Consider the following 22,139-nt stretch of genomic DNA (forward strand, 5'->3'; position numbering starts at 1 on the left):
AGCACTCATCACATGATAGATATTCAAAAATATTAGTTTCTGCTTCTCTTCTCAGATTACCTATGCCCACTTATGAATTCTAGAGACATTAGAAGTTTTCTTCTATCTATGGGAGAAGCAGGCTCAATATGACTCAAGGCCCTCTGGTTCCATTTTGGGGGGCAAATTTCTCTCTCTCCTACAGGGCAAGTCATCGTCCAGAAGCAAGGAGAAGTGAAAAAAATATAGGATATGTCAGTTTAGACTTGGTTACAGCAGGCATGGGAACAAGTCAGAAGAGACAGATGTGTTTAACGGCCAATGTATTTGTCCAAAGGAATCATTTTCACTGGCCAGAAGCCCAGTTAAACCTGTAAAATAGAAATCCAGAAAATCAGATTAACGAGCCAGTCATTAGTGAGGAAGAGGCCCAGCTCATTCTGTGTTTAGCAGGACTGATGGTCCCGGAGCAAATAATTGGATGACATCCATCAAGTGTAAAATAAAAGGTGTCACTGAAAGGGAAAGTAGTAATAATCTCGCGGATTTACAGTGCCAGCACATTTGCTTGTAAGGACGAGAAAAGTTCATCAAAATAGATTAATAGTCGCTAAACTTTATTCCTTCCTTGTGTGATTGCCAGAGAACCACACAAATAATAGCGGAGAGGCAGCAAAGGCACTAGGCTGGTATCATTCCAGCACTGGGAGGACTCTGCTCCTAAGGGGGAATATGCTAGAACTTCTATTTGGAGATACGTCCCTGTGACCAGCAGGGCCTGGGCAGGGATGGAGTTCTTCTCTACAGCCACCGTGTAGTCACTAAACAATGGAGAAAATTGAATTCAGAGGCTCTCTGTTTAAGCGAATGAATCACAATTCATTGGTCAGTCAGTAAGTATTGACTTCCTGCCCTATGCCTGCCATTTTGGAGATGTGCTCATTCCTAGTTAAATTTTTAAGCATAGGCTGGAGTTGTACACTGGCTGGGACAATGAAAGGTTGTATGATGTTGGGCAAATTAGTGACCTCTCTCAGCCTCAATGTCCTGACCTGTAGAGTGTATATATATATATCTATCTATCTATATATATATATATATATATATATATATATATATCTATCTATATCTCCTCTACATGTCAGGAATATATATATGTATATGTATATGTATATATATAAGTGCAAATGAAGTATGGTTTATAAACTGCTTACTGTAGCATCTTCCACGTAATGTTTTCTCACTGCATGGTAATTACTATCCCTCTTGTTTTTATTACCTCACTTCTCTTCTAAGAAGACATCATTTTTAAGATGCAGTGTCAATGTCATGGCTGATTCTATGGGAATATGAAGAAACACAAACATATACATATAAGTCAATTACAGAGATTTAAAAAAATTTTCTTAAAGATGTTGGAACTAAGGAAATGTTACAATTGTTGACATGAGTAAGATGAACAGAGGTTTTGTCTCAGTCAAAGGAGGAGGAGAACAGGTTTAGAGCCAATCTTTACTAGGTTCATATTTGTCTTATCTTGGGCAAGTCATTCCATATCTTATAGACTCTGCAGGGTTGTCAGTGGGATTAAACTAGATAATTTATGTAAGGGAGGTTCTGGAGCGTGGTAGATGAACCCAATTGATGACAGTTTTATCATTTTTTTTTATCATCATGCGTCCACTAATTGCCTGCCGTGAGACCAGCATTACTTAGTAATCAAGAAGTTACACCCTTATAATAAGACATGAGGGATCACTATAGGTATATGTACACCACAAGAGTAGATGTTGAAAGTGCTATAGAAATGGAAATAACAAAATTCAGGAGATGAGAGGAAGGAGAAGTTATAATGAATTGGTGGCATCCACAACCCTTCCATGAACTCCGGGGCCTTACACTGAGGTTTAAAGTATCAGCTGGATTTCTGCAGTACAGAGAGTGGACAGCCAGGACAGAGGCAGAGCTGCAGGAGCCAGCTTGATGTCGCTGGGGGACGCTATGGCATCAGAGGTACTGGGGCACCTCTGGCCTCCTTGGGCTTCGTGCAGCCCTTTAATATTTTAGATTATTCCATGGTAGTTCTGAAGTGTAATTCCATCTTCATGCTTTATTTAAGCAGAAACTCTCCCAGGTTGTGTGTGTGAGCTTCTGTGTGTGTGTGTCTGTGTGTGTCTGTGTGTGTGTGTGTGTGTGAGAGAGAGAGAGAGAGAGAATCTGTGCTTGCACAGGGCCATACAGGCATGGCTGGGCTGAGTTCCAGAGTCAGGTCAGCGGGACCCTATCAAGGGGACCACTCTGTTCTCCTTTGGCCCTTGATAAGTTAGAAACCCCAGGGGGCCCTGCCTTGCTCTGTGGTGCTGATAAGAAGCCTGGTGGTGCTGTCATCTTGTTCCCTGTGGAGGCGACTGGGTCTTCGGGGGAAATGCTGCTTTTAATTGCTGACCTCTGGCCAGCATTAGTACCGGGATTCTGACACTGGTCTAATTCACTAAGGGTGAGGTTGGTGAACTTCAGGATGTTCTGTGGAGAACTGATTTTCAAGTACATGATGGGTGACCAGAGGATATATTTGGGGGTTTAAAAACTTTATCACTGGGTAAAGGGTCTTCTTGGGGGGGGATGATGCAAATGATTTAGAACTATGTCAGAGGTGGTGGTCATACAGCATTGTGAAGGTTCTAAATGCCACCGAATTGTACACTTTAAAATGGTTAATTTGATGTTGTATGAATTTCACCTTAATTTTAAAAAGACTTTATTATCACTGTAAACACAAAATTCAGGAAAGTAGCTACATCTCAGAGGGAGGCAGGGGTCAGGACAGGTGAGGGGCACAGAGGCATAGAGGTGTATGTCAGTTGGCACTGAAGTTCTTGTTCTGTGCTGCTCCAAGTGTGGTCCCCAGACCAGCAGCATCAGCATCATCTAGAACTTATTAGAAAAGACAATTCTTGGACCTCATCCCAGACTGATTGAATCAGAGGCTCTGTGGGTGGGGCCCAGCAGTCTGAGTTTTAACAAGCTTTCTGGGCAATTCTGATGCATGCTGAAGTTTAAAAACTACTGATCTAGTTCTTGGGTTTGCAGGTACATTTATATGTGTTGGTTTTATAATTAAAAATAAAACCAAATTAAAGAAGCAAATAAATAGGATCATGCCAGGACTCATGGTGACTGTGCTTAGAACCAAGGGTTATATTTTAATCTGATTCTATGTAGTTGAGATGTATTTATAAAAGAAAAACAAAAGACTTCTCAGCAACTCATTAGTCTTAATCTGTCAACACCCCACCTCTAAGCCAACAGGGAACAATATAGATTCAGAACAGATGTCTTACCAAAAAAAAAAGTCTTGGAATACAAGATAAGAATGATTCTAATTAGAAAATAGAGATGTAAGGATAGCAGTGACCATCGGGGGAAACCAGTCTCTCCTCTTGGTTCAAAGCCGAAGACTTTGCACCAAGTTTTTTCCAAGGTTCTGCCTTCACGCTGACTTGAACATCTGTTCTACCTGGCAGCTTGTGGTGCCTGCTTTGTGGGCTTGCAATCTGCGCAGGTCAAGAGAGAGCCATGGGAAATGCCATCTCTTAGAGTGAGGAGCTATGGGTGGCTTTCAGTAGAGATGTTATACCCCCCCTGCTCCCAGCAGCCGCTGTGGGTGGGCACTAGGGTTGGACCCGGGTCAGGGGACTGGCCTATCTTCAGCAGGAGCCTGGGCTTCCAGTGATTGCTTCCTCAGCACAGCAGCCTGGTTGCTACTGTCCCCCTGTTATTTTCTCTGAGCAGGCTATGTTGTCTTCTCCTGTGAATATTAATTTCCCCTGAGTTAGGATAATTGGGCCAAGAGCAGCCATCTGCAGAGCTATGCCATGTTGGCGAGACTTTCCAGCAAGCCCAGGCCAGGGGACCATTTCCTGGAGTGGTTTCCAGGTTCCTCTAAGAATCCATCTGTTGCCAAGTGAGGTTTCAGATGTTGACTCCCCCTGCCAATATCTGCTCAATGCGTGGATTTGTAAATAGGAAGGGAAAAAATTGTGCTCAGAGAGGAAGTGAAATTAATTTCAAAGTAATAAGGCTTTGAGCAATAGTAATTGTTCAGATACGAAACAAATTTTCTTTGACACCCATGTCATCATTGCAGTGGATTAAAAGCTGTTGAAAAAAAAGAATATATAGATCATGGGTACAGCAGACATCAGTAGCTTCTCTGTTTTCAGTTGAAAATACTTATTAAGTGTGTATGTATTCAGAGCACTGTGACAGAGTACAGAGCCCCTGCTCTCACAGACATTGGGAAAAGACTGTTGGAATTGCCACAGGGAAAGACTGTTGGAATTGCTCACTTATTGTCTAAGTGCTGCGCCACAGGAGCAACTCAGGGCACTGTGGGGTCGGAGGATCAAAGCCAAAAGGGAGTATTCCCTAAAAGGTTGTCACAAACCTACTGTGACTGTTGATGGAGAGGCTACTGCTTTCTACCTTGTGCCGTGATCCATAGCCCCATCTGACCTTTCGTGTTTTCCCCACGATACAGGTAACAACTGGTGGAAGAGCCAGCTACTACGTGTCTTACCGAAGAGAAGCCTTCACTCAGATAAAGCTGCCCAAGTACTCGCTGCCCAAGGTACGCACCACCTGCTCCCCTGGGTCCTGCCAGATAAAGCGGTGGGGAGAGGCTGCCTTGTTGGGCTGCAGAAGGTTTGATCCCTGCCTGGGAGATAGCTAGCATTCAGCCTGACTTACCACTGTGGGGTTTAGCCTCTGCTGATGTCGCTGAATCTGGGTTCTGTGTTCCCCTCTCAGCAGGGTACACAGGCAAGAGCTTTGATTTCCTATGATTCAAACATCCAATATAATCTTGGGTAATTTTCCAGGACTGGTAGTGAAAGGAACACTAGCTTTGCAGTCTCTTCTGAGGACCCCTCTCTTTCACAAGGGCCTTATTGACAAGTAGAGGGCCAGGCTTAGAATGGTCCAGGCAGAAACCATAGGTAGATAGATAGATAGATAGATAGATAGATAGATAGATAGATAGATAGATAGATGAGGACAGGTTAGTCTCATGGCTTTCTTCTCTCTACCCTTCAATGCTAAATGTAAATGCACTGCCTGTGCTTCCACTCCCTTCTGCCACTATGAGTAATTAAAAAGGAATAATTTACTATAAAATTAATATCAAATCATGGCATTTTAACTCCTGTATTGGAAAATCATAAAACTTACTCTGTGGACCTCATCCCCTGTGAACAATGGCTTCTGGAAGGAGACAAGTCTTAGAACCTTGGTATGAATGTGGCAGGGCTTTAGTTGCATCACCTATTAAGGCTGCAAAGAAGCAAAGTCTCAGGTTGGACATGTATCAAATGTAATGGTACAAAGACTTGGATCTCTAAGTTGGTGCTGGGAAACGTATCATGAAAGGCGAAATGAGTACAGAGGTAGTAAGGATTATGGGATAAGAAGGTGGATAACCATCTACCCCTAGTTGCTTTTATACATTCACCTATTCATATAAGCAGGCACATACCCATTCATTCATTTGTTCCTTCATTTATTCACCCATCAATCTATTCTTTCTTCCATTTAAGTTTTTACTCTGTGCCAGGTACTGAACTGAGCTCTGTGGTTAGAGTGGTAAATAAGATACAAACGTTCCCTGCCTTAATGGAGCTTGTATTCTGGTAGAGAAAAGACATTGAACAAGCAACTGTGGGTGTAGGGAGTATTATAGGTACAGAAGTTCAAGGGCCATTGTGACATGATAGTTGGCGCTCAACAAATATGGGTAGAGAAGACGAGTTTCCTAAAGAAAGTGATGCTTAAGATGATTCAAGACAGATAAGGAGTTAACCCTGCAAACAAGTGTTCGGGAAGCTGGTAGAAAATACATATACTGGCCCGATTTTAAGAGAGAGTATGGTTCATTTAACAAACTGGAAAACTATATTGAGAGACTGGGTTGCACAGAGAGAGGTGGAGAGGCTGATGAGGTTCGCAGAGACCATGGGAAGTAGCCTCAGGGACCATGGGCATTAATTTCTCATTTTCTCTAATGTCTCTGTGATTGGCTTTATAAGCCCATTGTATAGGACTACACTTGCAGGATGTACCCATCAGATATTCTAAACCCAAGCAGGAAAGAGGTATCCCTGCTTGCAGAAGATGAGGAAGTTCATGATCATGTTCTTTCTATTTTTTGTGTGTGTGTGTGGTATGCAGGCCTCTCACTGTTGTGGCCTCTCCCGTTGCGGAGCACAGGCTCCGTACGTGCAGGCCCAGCGGCCGTGGCTCACAGGCCCAGCCGCTCTGCGGCATGTGGGATCTTCCTGGACCGGGGCACGAACCCGTGTCCCCTGCATCAGCAGGCGGACTCTCAACCACTGTGCCACCAGGGAAGCCCGATCATGTTCTTTCTAAAGGAGAATGACCCTTAGCAGCAACCTGGTGATTTCCATGTATTGGCCCAGGAAAAGAGTTTCAGGAACTTCCCAAACCACATTCTCCATGTAGGGCCTATTTTGCCTCTTGTATGTATACCTGTTTTATGTATTTTTTAACTTCTCAGAAAAGCAAACAGTTTGCTCCCCTGGGCAGTGTGGCTGCAGGTGGGGATAAATGAAGCCTGGCATCAATCACAACCCTAGAACACTCCATCAATGATTAGCAACCCCATGGCAATTTGCTGTGGTAGACTACCGTCCGTGCAGCCCCTTTGATAGAACTTCATCCAGAACAGCTTCTCATTAACATGAGGGCTGTTGTGAAGATAGCTGGATGGTTATCGATCCCCTTTATTCGTCGGCCTTGGCCAGGTTTTCATAGCCTGGGCCAAGGAGGTGAGGACTGAGTGGGTGGAGGGAGGTTGGTTCTTTCCATTGTTTAGAAATGGAAATGGCTTTTAAGCAAGTTGTTGCTGTTCCACGTTGTGCTGCAGTTGCTGCTGGGCATCTTGCTTAGAAACAGAAACATGGCAAATATGCCCATCGTCATGGCCCTCCCGCCTCTACTCCCAGCTGACTGTGCAGAATACACTCTCCTGGGGCACTCCATGGCTTCAGAGTGTTTTGCAGGGAAAGAGATGAAGGCCATTAATAAAGAGTGACATTATTAAGAGCAGCAGCTTTGTGCTGAGTCCTCAATAACCCAGCCCCTGGGCATTGGGCTGGCGCTGAGTCTCAGGCCGATGGCCGTGTAAAGCACACACCTGCGGAGGGCTTGGAGAAAGATGACAGAAGCCATGGCAGCCTCGGGGAAAAAGAGATGGAGCTCAAAAGCAGAAACCCAGGGCTTTCATTCCAGCTCTGCCAGCTGCTCATCTATGAGCCCAGGTCTTCTCATCTGTAGCATGGGCATCATAATACCATTCCATCTGGCAAAGTTGTAAGGATGCAGCAAATGGCTCGTTGTTGGTAAAGTGTAAAGTGCTGGGCAAGTCTAAGCAGCGATTGTGTTCCAGGGGAAATACTACTGACATTCTTGACCTGTCGGGCGAGTTCCTCGTGGGGTCGTGTCCCAGGCTGCCTGCCTCACTGGACCCCTCTGAGTCTGATAGACCTCCTCTTGCCTCTTAGATTCTGGACTTGTTCTTAACTCGCTACCCTGTCATTTCTGCAAGAGAAAAAATTGTTTCGTGTTGGTTTGTTTGTTTCTGTATGGAACTCAAGTTTGGCCATAACAATGTTGAGCTTGACTGGAGCCAAGCTCCTGGAAACAGCAACATTTAAGAAACCCCCCCACCCTTTTGTGTTCCTGGATATGGCATACATATATACACTACCAAACGTAAGGTAGATAGCTAGTGGGAAGCAGCTGCATAGCACAGGGAGATCAGCTCGGTGCTTTGTGACCGCCTGGAGGGGTGGGATAGGGAGGGTGGGAGGGAGATGCAAAAGGGAGGGGATATGGGAACATATGTATATGTATAACTGATTAAATTTGTTATAAAGCAAAAAAAAAAAAAAATCAAAAAAAAAAAAAAAAAAGAAATCCCCCCACCCTTTTGTGTTCCTGGATATGGCTTACTGCCAAGAACTCCCCTTCTCTTAAATGTGCCCCGTATTTACCTCTGGCAAGACCAGATTCCTGTTCTTTGTCTCATAAATGATTCACTGAACTGTTTGTCCCCACTGACCCATCTGGACAAAATGCCTGCTAATTTGACTGGACCAGACTTAAGTCTGGCTTTTCTCCTTAAGAGAATCGCTTGACCCTAAGGAAAACAATTTCCTGTTTAACTACTCATCACCCCACTCCCTGCAGTTCGTTCTAGCCTTGCTTTACTTCTCCCAATACAAGTAATTCTTTTCTGCCTTCACTCTGAGATGCTTGCAGATCCTTTGATCAGAGTGTTCCCCCTATTCCAATAGTCTTTTCCAATCAACTCTCTCCTTACCTGAGTCTGGGTTTGTTTTTGACAGTAGAATACAGTTAATCCCACTTTGAATAATGAAAGAGAACAGGGGGAAATATATTTTAGATAATTTATTATAATGATAATGACAATGGTGTTAACCTTTCCTTAATTTCCTTAGGAAAATTGTCCTTAATTTTTACATTTCCCCGAATACTGATTTATCCTTCCTTGCTGTGCCATGGCCTCACTTCTTAAAGAGTTATCTGTAGTTTTAACCTCTTTTCTCATTTTCTACTCATTCTTGAACCTACTGCTAGTTGCCCTCAGCTCTCCCACATCCATCACTCCACTGTCCCGTTAAGAGTCTGCTAGTGGGCTTCCCTGGTGGCGCAGTGGTTGAGAGTCCGCCTGCCGATGCAGGGGACACGGGTTCGTGCCCCGGTCTGGGAAGATCCCACATGCCGCGGAGCGGCTGGGCCCATGAGCTATGGCTGCTGAGCCTGCGCGTCCAGAGCCTGTGCTCCGCAACGGGAGAGGCCACGACCGTGAGTGGCCCACGTACCGAAAAAAAAAAAAAATCTGCTAGCCATTGTAACCAGTGGCTACCTGCATGCCAAATCCAATTAGACGTCTCTACATCTTTATCTTTCGTTTTTTTTTTAAACTCTCTGGAGCATCTGACACTGTTGGGGAAAAAAATCCACCCTTGATACTCTTCCCTTTGGCAGTGCTTTTCTCCTGATTTCCTTTTCTGGATCCCCTTCCCTTGCCATCCTTAAAGTGGTGATGTTCCTAAATGCCCGTTGCATTCTTCATGGTTCCTGAGTGACCTCATCCCTTCTCTTCACACTGATGACTCCTGTATCCACAGCCCCAGCAGATATCTCTCCATTAAACTCTGAACTATATCGTTAACTGCCTATTCGAGGTACATTCCCTTCAAGAACCCGTTTAACAACTGAGCTCAGAGTCTCTACCTTTTGGCCCTTCTATCTCCTCCTTTTATTTACTTACTCCATTTATTTACTCAATAAACTATTGTTGGATGTCCGCCATGTGCTAGCTACTCTGGTAAGCACTAAAACTAAACTGACAAATAAGAGAGACATAGTGTCTGCCATCTGAGAACTCATTATAGTCTAATGAGAGAGGCAGATATCACACAAATAATTATAGAAGTGATTGTTAATTTTGATTGTAACGAATACTCTAAATAAAAAGCAGAAAATTTTGTTTTTCAGGTATCTGAGATATTCAAGATATGTCCTTCTCCCTTCTGTAGATTCTACCTCCTTAATATCTCACAAGTTCATTTCATAGAGTTCTCATAGAGAATCTACTTCTTCAGTTCAGGCCCTTGTGCATTACTGCCTAGATGGTTGCGATGACCTTTTAAGCCTTCTCCCTTCCTTCTAGCATTGCCCCATTTAAATCCACTCTTCACAATGCTTCCACGTTGGATATTATCATGTAATGAACTGGATCATCTTCAACAAAATCTATGCATTAATTAACCAACTCTAATCCTCCCTTTCTCCTGCTTCAAATCTTGTGTCAGCTTTGTACTTCCTTCAGGGTAGAACTTCGGTGTGCCATACAGAACCCCTTATGATGTGGCCACTGTCTATCCTCACCTCCCTCAGAGGAAAATTGCCTTCAGGTTATTCCAAGTTCCATACATTCCCTTGAATACTCCACCTGTCTCGCACCTGTAAGCCTTTGTTCACCGTTTTCAGTACGTCTATTGTAGTCCTTAGTCAAGTTCACGGAAGGCCACCTGAGTTTGTGATGTCTCCACCACCAGATGGGCATATTCTTGAGGTCAGGTTCTACGTTTTGTTCCTGTCTGTATTTATATATAGTGTTTGGCACATGGCAAATGCTTAAAAACATAGGTGTTTCTGTAATGAATGAAGTTACATTAGGCCCGAAGTACAAGAAAATGTTTCAATAACACGGAAGTACTTTTACTGTTGTTCACCTAGGAAGTCATAGGTTTAGATTTTCAAAAAGCAACCATGATTCTCCCTAGTGACTGTATTGGGAGGATGTAGGGGCAGTGTTATTTATAATTGTTTTAATAAGTAAGTGACACATGCTTTGGAGTTAAATTAGGGTAGCAAGATGAAAGAAATAAGCTTTATTGTCATTCAGATTCCTATAGGACCATTTTTAACTAATGATGCTTTTCTTTGTTCTGGAAGACTTAATATTTTCATTATTGGTTGACCCCTATTCAACTCTAAGACCTATTAGGAGAGAGGGCACATAGTTCAGAGTTTTTCAAAAAGTGATTCCCTAGATTGCATGCACTAGAATCATCTGGAGGGCTGGCTCAGGTGGTAGAATCTAAGGCTCCACAACCACACATAATGAATCAGAATCTCAGGCATTGGGACCCATGAGTCTGCATGCTATTAGAATCTCCAGGTCATTTTGATACACACTGAATTATACCCCCACTGGTAAGGAGTTTAGCCTTTTTATTCAGATAGTCTTAGGTTCAAATCTTAGTAATATAATGTATTAGCTAAGTGACTTTGATAAATTAAGGATTTCTCAAGTGGACATCCCATAATTCTATATACTAGAGAGAAGTCTCTCATCCTAGAGCCTGGAATACCTGCTCACCAGGTAACGTAGTCCCAGTGCAGGTCTAAACTAAGATGCACTCGCAGCAAATCTGGCTGCCTCTAATCCTGAACATGCCCCAGTGTTTTAAGTTGTTTTTTCCCCCTCACTTCTTTTACGTTAGTTTAGTCTAAAATAACTTAGCTCATTCATTTTTATGACCAAAACATCTGGGAAAAGCCAGGCATTTCTGTTGCATTTTTAACAGGTTAAGTGAATTTAATCCATATTTCCTGCAGCTGCTATTTCCCCTCCTACTGGGTTCTTGGGCTTTCATTCCACACCACACAACATGACTTCATCCCATGGTTTTAAGAGTAAGCCTTATTTCCATTTTCAAGCACCTCAGCAGGAACCGGTAATTCTACAAGGTGTGAAAGCGCAAATGAGCAAATGAGGTCTTAGTCAAGGTGACCTAGGGAGTCCAAGGCTAGAGGCTGAGATCTGACAGAGAATCTCCAATAAAAGATCCAGAACTCACTTTCTCACTTTTGCCCCCTCCCAGCTGTCCAGATGAGTTTGCTTCTTTGTACAATTGGCTTGGAGGAGCTCTGCATGGTTCTGGCAGTAGAGACCTTGCTGCCTCCTTTTTTTGTTGAAACCATTTCTGGGAAAGGTTGTCAAATAAGGTGAAGGCTAGATCCACCCTAGTTATTTACTTACTGTCACTCCACTTGCCTGTGTCCCTATTACCAGTGCTTTTTGCCACAGTGACAAGGGTGCCTCTCTTTTTGCTTTCCTGGGATGATATTACTCTTTGGCATATACACCTGTATAGTTATACATTTTTAAAATTGCTCTTATTTAGTCCGATATCTATCCAGGCTAACATTTCTTCCTGACAGTGTAAGTTCCTTAGGTAATGACTTGAGTTTGTGGTAATCTTTGTACAGTGCCTAGCCACATATGCAAACTGGCTTTTCAAAACGATTTGGAATTCTGAACTATTAGATTTAATTTTAGAAATGACCCAGTCCAGGAATACAAACTAAAGTGGCTTCAGGGACCAAGAAGTTAACAGTAATATATAAGGGCAGATCGTAGGTATGTAGGGCTAAGACTCCAATGAGTGCTGACTCTACTTAAAATACTACATTTTCAGGTATTTGATAGAGGTTATGGTCAAACCAAACAATTGTGATTCATATTCATTTCATGAGTCATTGGTTTGGAACTTCCGATTTAGAGGCTGTATATACAAATAGTTAGAAGCTAACAATTAGGTTAGAGTCATATCACAGAGGTTCAAAACATGGTTTGGCTACTTAACGAGTTACGTAATCTGAAGCAAGTTGGTAAACCTCTGCGTGCCTTAGTTTACTCTTCAGTAAAACAGGAATAATCATACTACCTCCACTGTAGAATTATTGGATTTTTTAAATTGAAATAATACATTTAGATGACTTAGAATGTGCCCACATGTTAGCTATTTTTATTGGTAGCCCAACCAACCTCTTCACTCTTTCAGTGAGAAAATGGAAGCTCAGGGAAACTGACACATCCAGTATCATACAGCTGATTTATAGCAGAGCTTATATTATGACCCAGAACACTAAATTCTAGAGTGAGTATCCTTACCTGTATATCTATGGTTTTCAAACATTACTGTATTAGCAGCAGAACCCCCCTCACCTTTTACTCCTAAAATATTACACAGAACTCCAGGACATAACAGATCTCAGTAGTGCTACTCTGTTTACAGCAGAGTTGGAAGCCCAGTGTCCCACCCATCGGCTATGCCTCTGTGCCACCCTTCTTGCAATCCCCATCTGAAGATTCCAAAGAAAGGCGTGAAAGCCGTTACCCTAAAAAGTTTGAAATCATAAATGGAGATCTAATGAAGGGATAGGACCTGTCATTTTTGCACGTGTGGGTTTCCTCTTGCAAGGTTGTATGTCTCCGTTAGCAAAGACCAACTTTCAGTTATAAAAATAAAAAATGAAAATGGGGGCTTCCCTGGTGGCGCAGTGGTTGAGAACCTGCCTGCTAATGTAGGGGACACGGGTTCGAGCCCTGGTCTGGGAGGATCCCACATGCCACGGAGCAACTAGGCCCGTGAGCCACAACTACTGAGCCTGCGCATCTGGAGCCTGTGCTCCGCAATGGGAGAGGCCATGACTGTGAGAGGCTCGTGCACCGCGATGAAGAGTGGATCCCGCTTGCCACAACTAGAGAAAGCCCTCGCACAGAAACGAAGACCAACACAGCAAAAATAAATAAATCAATTAATAACCTCCTACCCCCAACATCTAAAAAAAAATGAAAGTGGATAAATCCCTTGAAGCCATGGAAAATCATACCCACCAAAGCCCCTTACACCCATCTTACTGTCACTTAGCAAGTAACAGAAATCATGAAGCTCATAATTTATAGCCTTGGCCTGACACAGAATTGTTTAACATTGCCTGTAACTCAAGCTTTTTCTCAACTGTTTCATAATTCATGGTAATTACTCTGGGTCTCAGTGAGCAAGGAGATATGAAGATTTGCTGCCTTACAGGCTTTCCATCTTCTTATAGGACATGCATATCATTAGTACCAATGAGAACCAAGTGTTCGCAGCTGTCCAGGAATGGAACCAGAATGACACATACAACCTCTACATCTCAGACACACGTGGGATCTACTTCACCCTGGCCATGGAGAACATCAAGAGCAGCAGAGGTCTGATGGGAAACATCATTATTGAATTGTATGAGGTATGTAGCCAAGATTTCATGAGTTTTAACAGTATGAACACAAGCATTGGAGTCAGATAGTCCTGAATTCAGATCTCAGCTGTACACTTAGCAGTTGTAACTTTGGGCAAGGGACTTACCTTCTCAATTCCCTCACCTGTAAAATGGGGATAAAATATTGATCTAATGAGATTGTGGTGAGAATGAGGGATAATGTTTGTAAAGCATCTAGTGTGGTGATTGACTCAATAAGCCTTCAACAAATGGGAGCTAAAGTCAATGTCTTATGTGTATGAGCAGGATTACAACCCACAAGTAAAGGTACTTGACTTCAGTGATCTCTTAAGTACTTGTTTCAAGTCTGTGCTTCTTTTTATGAGATCTGGGTGGAGGGATTAGTGCTATTTATATACCTTAAATTATTTGGAAAATCATGTTTTATGAACAACTTTATAGGAGAGGAAGGCAAATATCACTGGTAGGAGTGAGGGTTTCCCTGAAATGCTGCCAGATGCCAACACCTGTGCATAGAGAGGAACTGGCCATGACTTACATCTTTTTTTTTTTTTTTTTTTTTGTGGTACGCGGCCTTTCACTGTTGTGGCCTCTCCCATTGCGGAGCACAGGCTCCAGACGTGCAGGCTCAGCGGCCATGGCTCACAGGCCTAGCCTCTCCGCGGCATATGGGATCCTCCCAGACCAGGGCACGAACCCATGTCCCCTGCATCGGCAGGCGGACTCTCAACCACTGTGCCACCAGGGAAGCCCACATCTTTTTTTTAATCTGATCACCTTTATTGAGTTTCCACTTATATTGAATTTTTTTAGTGTGACCACCAGTTAAAGAATAATTTATCTAGGAAACTAAGTGATTCCATTTAGGGACTAGATGTAAAAAAAAACAAACAAAACTAATTGTTTCAGTGACCCTAATGATACACTGCTTGTTTATATCTCTAGTGTGTGATCTTTCGCAGTGAAAGAACTTGACTCACCACTTCAACTAGATGGACTGATTTGAGCAAAGGAGGCATGTCTCATTATCCAGCATTTACTAGTGACTTGTGGTCAGACCCACACAGGCTGTGCTGGTGGAGGTCATTCATTCACAGCAGGACAAGTTGCCTGTTGTGGGCGGTAGCCTCAGATGGTATGGCTGAGCTACTCCATCATGAGTTTTCTTCTTAGAGGAGCGGGAGTGGCTGTCAGAGCAGAGAGATCAGCACATGGGCTTCTGCTTGACAGTGGTCTCTTCTGAGCAGTGCATGTCAAAGTTCCAGCATCCCTACTCTGGTATCTAAGTTGGCTGCTCAGTTACTAAGAGTGGTGGAAACATTTAAGATTCCAGTTATTTTATTAGGTAGAAGGCATTGGGTGAATGCAAGTACATTAAAAAGAAGGAGAGAAGTGAATGTCAGGGTAGAAATACTCTGATTTTCTAGGACGTAGACAAGTGCTGAAATAATTCCCTTAGCAACAAGGTCCCAGCTTCGGAAATGACCTAGATTTCTTCCTAAAGTTGTGAAGACTAGTCAGTAGAGATGACTAGGAGTGTAAATGGCTTTGGAAAGCTTACATTTTCATGCCTCTAATCACACCAGGAGGCAGAAATATACCTTTGTTATTGGGCAGTAGATCACATCTGTGGGAAGGTTTAGATGAATGTTCCCAGGACTGAGGCCATTCCTGTTTGTACAAGTAAGCCTGTAGAGGTAAGAGGATTATTCATGCTCCTGTGGTCAGAGTCCAGTAGGAGAGGTGGACATTGCTGCAGATGACCTTTCAGCTGAGAAATTCCTGTTTCTCTGACTCTATTGATATAGTGGGTGAGTTTGCCACTGTGCAGTTCCTTTCCTAAAACAGGGTGCCTGAAACTCCTTGGTCATTTAGAACAGTGAGACATTCTGATCTGAAGTGACACATGAATCAAAATGAAGAATGTGCCAAGATACATATAATTTTTTTTTGTCTTTCTGAAGTCAGTCTTTTTTGGGGAAAAAAATACATGGTGTCATCGCACCTACAGAGAAGCAAGATACACCAGGCAAGGCAACTTCCCTAAAACCAATTCAGTTGACCTTGTTCTCCAATCATTTTTATCAAGGTTGATCATGCCCCTGCATTGTATTCCAGACCATGAGAAAAGCAGGAAAGATAAGGGTTCTTACCCTCAGGGAGCTTGCAGTCTAGTTTGTTGGGCTTTGAAGGGGTCAATAAACAAATTTCCTCTTTTACCTGTGGAAGAATGAAACCATTTGAGACAGAAACAAAGTGTGAGACAAAAGGAGATCAAATGTCAGCTTTATTGCTTTGAAAAGCATGTAGGAGGAAATGGTCTTGCTAATACTGCTCCCCAGAATTGAACTCATTCATCCAGTCACAGGCAGAAATAGTGAATCAAAAGCTCTCCCATGGGACACGGGGAGGGGGAAGAGTAAGCTGGGACAAAATAAGAGAGTGGCATGGATATATATACACTACCAAATGTAAAATCGATAGCTAGTGGGAAGTGGCTGCGTAGCACAGGGAGCTCAGCTCAGTGCTTTGTGACCAACTAGAGGGGTGGGATAGGGAGGGTGGGAGGGAGACGCAAGAGGGAGGAGATATGGGGATATATGTATATGTATAGCTGATCCACTTCATTATAAAAACAGAAACTAACACACCATTGTAAAGCAATTATACTCCAATAAAGATGTTAAAAAAAATAAAAAGCCCTCCCATGGACACCTGTCTCTGTAACACCACAGCATTGTGGTGCAGAGGGTGTGATCTTTGCAGGCAGATCCCCAAAATAGTTGAGTTAGGGATGTGCTGTAAAAGACCAGTTCTTTTTCTCAATGTTACCAATCCGATTATCAGTACTTTTGCCCTGGGGAGGAAGAGGTGAAGAAGTGGAAGGTGTAAGGCCAACTGGCCGGAGGCAGAGGAACGCAATCAGATGCACAGGTTGCATCAGACTGAAACTCTCTGGACCACCCAGTTCCAGAAACTGACCTGGAGACTTTCCGGACCATCCAGTTCCAGGAACTGACCTGGGGACCTTCCACCTGGCCCAGCCTTCCCGCCTTTTGAGGGGTGGGACTAACGGTCCCAAGACTGATGCAACTGGCACCAGATATCGCCATGATACCCGAAGAGACCACCAAATAAGGACTACCCTGCGCCCTCCCAGATTCACCACACCCCTTTCCCTTCTTCCCCTATAAAATCTTGCCCAACCCTCGCCCGGGTGCGACTTCTCTGGCCCCTTTCTCTCGGACCAGTGAACCTCGCCCGGGAGCGCCCCCTAATAAAGCTCACTTGAAGCTTTCCTCTGTTTCGCGGTACCGTTTGTTAAGATCCAACCTAACAGAAGGCATTCCAAATGTCAAGAATGGCATAAGCCAAGAGTTGGACAGACAGTGTAGATTTGTAAGTCCATGAGCTAGCCAGTCTAATTGCCTAGAATAGATGGTTGTCAGGTACAAGAATGAGTGCTGCATAAGTAGTTGGGGTTCAGATTCTAGAAGGCATTTAATACCAAGGGAATAAATTATATCCTGACACTATCTAGACCATGACTATGTTGAAGGTTTTTAGAGGGTGATGCTGCTTTGCACCTGGGTATACATTCTGTGATTTGGAGATTAAGCCCAGTTTAATTGGTCTCTAGGGGTCATTAGACTTTAACCTTCTTCACTGGAGGTTCTCACAGAAGCTGAGATTGTGTACCACATGGCCAGTTAGCAAAGAGACTATAATTTTTGTTGACTCTGAATGCCCTTGAGTAATACAGCTGGAAAAAACAGTGAGCTTTCGTGTTCAATTCAGCTAAAGTAACACACTTTCATGAAATGTATTTTGCTTGATGATGCTGGTACATTGAGACTCCAAATCTCCCGGAAAGACGTAAGTGACTCTAGTAGGGTAGTGATCACAGTCTAACTTGTATTAGAGGTGCGATTCCTGCATGTTATGGGATCACTAAGAGGAAACTTAATTCTAACTTGATGAATTTGGGGAGACTTACAGATGAGTAGGTTTAAAGGATGAACTGCTAGAGCATGGGAGAAAGGCATGCCTGGTAAAGTCCAGCATAAGAAGAGAACCAGAGTCTGATGAGTAGAGGTCCATTTTCTTAGAATGTCGAATGACATTGGAGAATAGTGGGGGTAAAGACTATGAAGATGCTAGTAAAGAGCTTGACTGAAGAGTCAGGCATTTATTCTCTGGGCTGGTATTTCTCTATGTTTTCCCTTACATCTAGCAAATGATAATTGTATGCATGAGGTAGTGCCTATGCCAAGTTAATGTAAAGCTTTATATTGCAGTGGGACAGGGTGTTGCATCTGTTTTCCCTTGTCTGAAATGTCTGAGATGCCTTTAGTTAACACAGATGTGAGGTGGCTCGAGCTGACCACAGCTGCTTAAAGCTACTGGCGTGTCATTCTGTCTTCCACATGGACCTCTCAAGCCTCTTCTTGACATTGGAAAGGGGACAAAGAAAGTGAGAATTTATTTGAGAAGTACACCTTGTAGGTCTTGGCACTGAGAGACCTTGGAAACCAAGGGGATCAACCCCACCCAACTCCCTAAAATCTAAGGTGAGGCATTGTTCATTTCCTGGTCTGTTGGAGCAGTTTCCTGCTGAAGAGGGAGTCTGCTGTGCTCTGTCCAATCCCTTCATCAGAGTGCAGTCTTGTCATGGCTGTAATTACATAAGCAGGCGAGAAAATAATTCTTGAAATAATGATCTCTTCTTTAAGGTAACAGAGCCATTCCATCAAAACGAGGCTGGTGTTGACAATGAATGCAGTTCATTATGTGTGTTCACCATTATTCTTATGACACTCTTTTCATATAGAGCTCTGTTGTGGTTTTTTCACATCTCTAACCATAAACTGCCTTTCTTCCTAGATGTTCTCCACTGGTAAATCGGGTAACAAATGTTCTTTGCAACACTTTCAGTTATATTGTAGAAACATTCTCTGAGCTGCTGCATTTTCTTCAATATTTTCCTGGATTAAGCATCCAACTTGTAACTGTATAATAATAACAACAGCATACCAGGTAATGCCTTAAACTGACATTGTCGAGTAAATATATAACAAGCTACACGCGCACTTTAAAATCAAGAGAAGAAAGTAAAAAGAAACAGGTGAAATTAATTGTAATATTATATTTTATTTAACCAAAATATCCAAAATACTGTCATTTAAGTACATGCTCAGTATGAAAAATTACTAATAAGGTATTTTATATTTTTTGTCATACTAAGTCTGCAGGGTACTGGGTATATTTTACGCTTCTCAAGCATCTCAATTCATATGCTAAATTTTCACCAGAAATACTTGAGCAGCATTTATATTTCATATAATTTACAGTAGAAAAGGTAGATTCACATACCCAAGTTATTCCAAGCATACTTAAAAGTTTGCCAATAACTGGATCAGGTATCAGTTTTTTTAAAATTTCAGTTTAAATTGGTTAAAATTAAATAAAATTAAAAGTCAGTTTCTTAGTCCCACTGACCCCATTACAAGTTCTCAGTAGCCCTATGTGGCTAGTGGCTATGGTATTGGACAGCATAACCCTTAACAATATATATACTCTTTCTTATTTATCTATTACAATAACTCCTTGTGGGAGATACCATTCCCTATTATGCCTATGAGAATACAGAGATGCAGAGAGTTCGGTAACTTGGCTCAGATCACACAGCTAGTAAAGGGTAACGTTGTGTTTGAAACAACCCATGTCAATTTGACCAAAAAGCCCAGGCTCTTCCTATTATACATTTTTTTCACATTCATTTTTTTTTATCGAGGTATAATTTATGTGCAGTAAAATTTACCCTTTTTGGTTATACTCTTTTTGGTTCTATGAGTTTTTTGTTTTTTGGTTTTTGGGGGTTTTTTTGGTGGTACACGGGCCTCTCACTGCCGTGGCCTCTCCCGTTGTAGAGCACAGGCTCCAGACGCGCAGGCTCAGCGGCCATGGCTCATGGGCCCAGCCGCTCCGTGGCATGTGGGATCCTCCCAGACCGGGGCACGAACCCGCGTCCCCTGCTTCGGCAGGCGGACTCTCAACCACTGCGCCACCAGGGAAGCCCTGGTTCTATGAGTTTTGACAGCGGTATGTGCATCTACCACCATAATCGAGATATAGAACATTGAACATATAAGGTATTGTCTCATGACATTTCCTCTTATGGCCCTTTTGTAGTCATCTTCCTCCCACCAAAAGTCACTGGCAAACCAATCTGATTTTGCTCTGTGCCTCCAGTTTTATTTTTTCTACATTTTCATATGAATGCAAAAAAGGGAGTCTTTTGAGTCTAGCTTCTTTCACATAGTACATTGAGACTCACTCATGTTGTTGAATATCAAGAGACGTTCCTTTCTTTCTACTGCTGAGTAATACTGCATTGCCTGGGTGTATCCTCGTTTGTTTATTCATTCACCAGTTGAAGGTCATTCAAGGTGTTTCCAGTTCTGTGTGATCATGAATAAAATTTCTGTGAACATAAGTGTTTCTTTCTCGTGGGTAAATACATAGGAGTAGAATTGCTAGATTGAATCTCAGTGTATGCTTATAAAAAGCCACCAAACCATTTCTTAAGGGGCAGTATCATTTTGTATCCCCACCAGAGATGTATGCGAGTTCTAGTTGCTTCACATCTTTAACAATGGTTGGTATTATCAGTTTTGTGTGTGTGTGAGTGTGTGTGTGCACACACATGTGTTTAGACATTCTTTTAGGGTCCTAGTGGCACCTCGCTAGTTTCGCTTAAATTTCCTAATGACTAATTATCATGAGCTCGCTATACTTGGACGGATAAAAGGAAACTCTGAGCCATCCTTAGTGTTCTGGCCTCTTTGCTCATCTTGTTGATGTTTTATTGCTTTCTGTGTCTCTAGTGCCTGCCCTCCACCCACTGCTTTATCATGACCTTACATTACCCTTCTTTGGACAGATGGATGGCTACTTATAGACCCCGTGGGGACATTTTCCCCAACTGACCTTCATCGGCCCCTCACCACAGGTCCAACTCTAGGGACAGCCCAAGGCAAACCATGGTAATTGCTTTTCTCAGCAGAGCCCTGGCTTCCTTGTCCTGAGGGCATGGGGGTGAGTGACAGATGATTATGCCACCTGGACTCAGTGCTCTGCCAAGGGACTGCTGTCAGTGTCCCTTTGCACCTCAAATTGATTCCCAGAGGGAAAGTGGGCCATGCAGGCCTGGGGCCTTGTACTACCCTCTTCTTTGGGGACCACCTTACAAGCTGGTACCTTTCTCCTTGAACTCTTGGGGCTAACAGCAGCAGCTATGCTGCTGATTTCAAACCACAGTGGGAAGAAGCATGTTTAAGTTGATCAGATTCCAAATACCTCCTTGGATGGAGAAGAGTTAAAATGTGTGTCTCATTCCCCAGTTCCTTTACATTGCATGTAGTGAAGGTAAGTAGTGTTTCATGGAACTTTTGTGTCAGATATATATGTAGCTATGTGTGTACACATACATGCATATATGGGTATGAGTCTACTAGGCGCCAACAGAAATGTATTTCATACTTGGGTTGCAATCGAAAAGTTTGAAAGCTATTGGCCTAGGATATAGAAAACAAAGTGCCCTCCAAACTTATAGTCCATTTACTCAAGAGATGAAGCCAAGAAGCAATTCAGCAATAACGTAAGGGCTTTGAACAATCCAAATACAAATGGGAAGTGTTTTATCTTTTGGTTTTTTTCTTTTTTTCCAGACAGGCAGACAGGACTGAGATTACTTTGGCATTATGTGCAACTGCAGGAGAAACACCTTCAGGGGTGCAGATGGGTTCCTTCAAAATCTCTCCTTCTATATATTTTCAGTCTCCATTCTCCTGATTTTGCTCTCAGACTATGTGAGGCACACAGAAAATAGTCATCTGAGTGGTGGAGTTCTTAGTGGGAATATGGTAATATAATATTGGCATATTATATTTTCCAAACATGCCCATCCAGAAGAACACAAGGAGCGGCTAAGTGGCTAGTAATTCATGCTAGCATGTATCGAGCTAGGAGGCAGGGGATGATGGTGACAGACAGAAGTCTGATTCTGACCTGTGTATGTTCTAGAAATTCGACATCAAGGCCCTGGGTACATGTTGGGGGCAGGCGACTGGCTTACGGGAAAGAGTTCTATGGAATCATTATCTGGTGATCCATCAGAAAAGACACCAGCTCTATGTCTAAAGGGAATAGCACAGGGCCTCCATCAGGCCGAAGGTTCTAAGGAAACACAGATTCCATTTTCTGTGAGGAATTATTAGTAATTGGGTTTGAGAGAAACAGCTTTGCAGTTGGTTTTAAAGACCGAGGTGATCTGAGGGCCTCATAGCCCTTGGCTGAGCGTGTAAGGTGCCGGCCTTCCTGAAATGGCACTGAGTTTAAGCAGCTAGGGCAGGGAGGGTACCTCTGGGGAAGGACATAACTCTGACAACACTGCCCCTCTCCCTACCTTGGCTTCT

At 43.0% G+C, this 22,139-nt stretch overlaps 1 protein-coding gene across 1 annotated transcript in view; it reads left to right on the forward strand.

Moving 5' to 3' along the window:
* SORCS3 (sortilin related VPS10 domain containing receptor 3) overlaps positions 1–22,139 on the forward strand; it is a gene marked incomplete at both ends in the record, with an annotated part of 605,319 nt that overhangs the window by 489,526 nt on the left and 93,654 nt on the right. Inside the window, 2 exons of the mRNA XM_079708894.1 lie at positions 4,520–4,609; positions 13,489–13,668. Of these exons, the coding sequence (XP_079565020.1) occupies positions 4,520–4,609; positions 13,489–13,668 (270 nt within the window). The remainder of the gene's footprint in view (positions 1–4,519; positions 4,610–13,488; positions 13,669–22,139) is intronic.

The sequence above is a fragment of the Hyperoodon ampullatus genome, assembly GCF_949752795.1.
Source record: "Hyperoodon ampullatus genome assembly, chromosome: 1".
Taxonomy (NCBI): Eukaryota; Metazoa; Chordata; class Mammalia; order Artiodactyla; family Ziphiidae; genus Hyperoodon; species Hyperoodon ampullatus.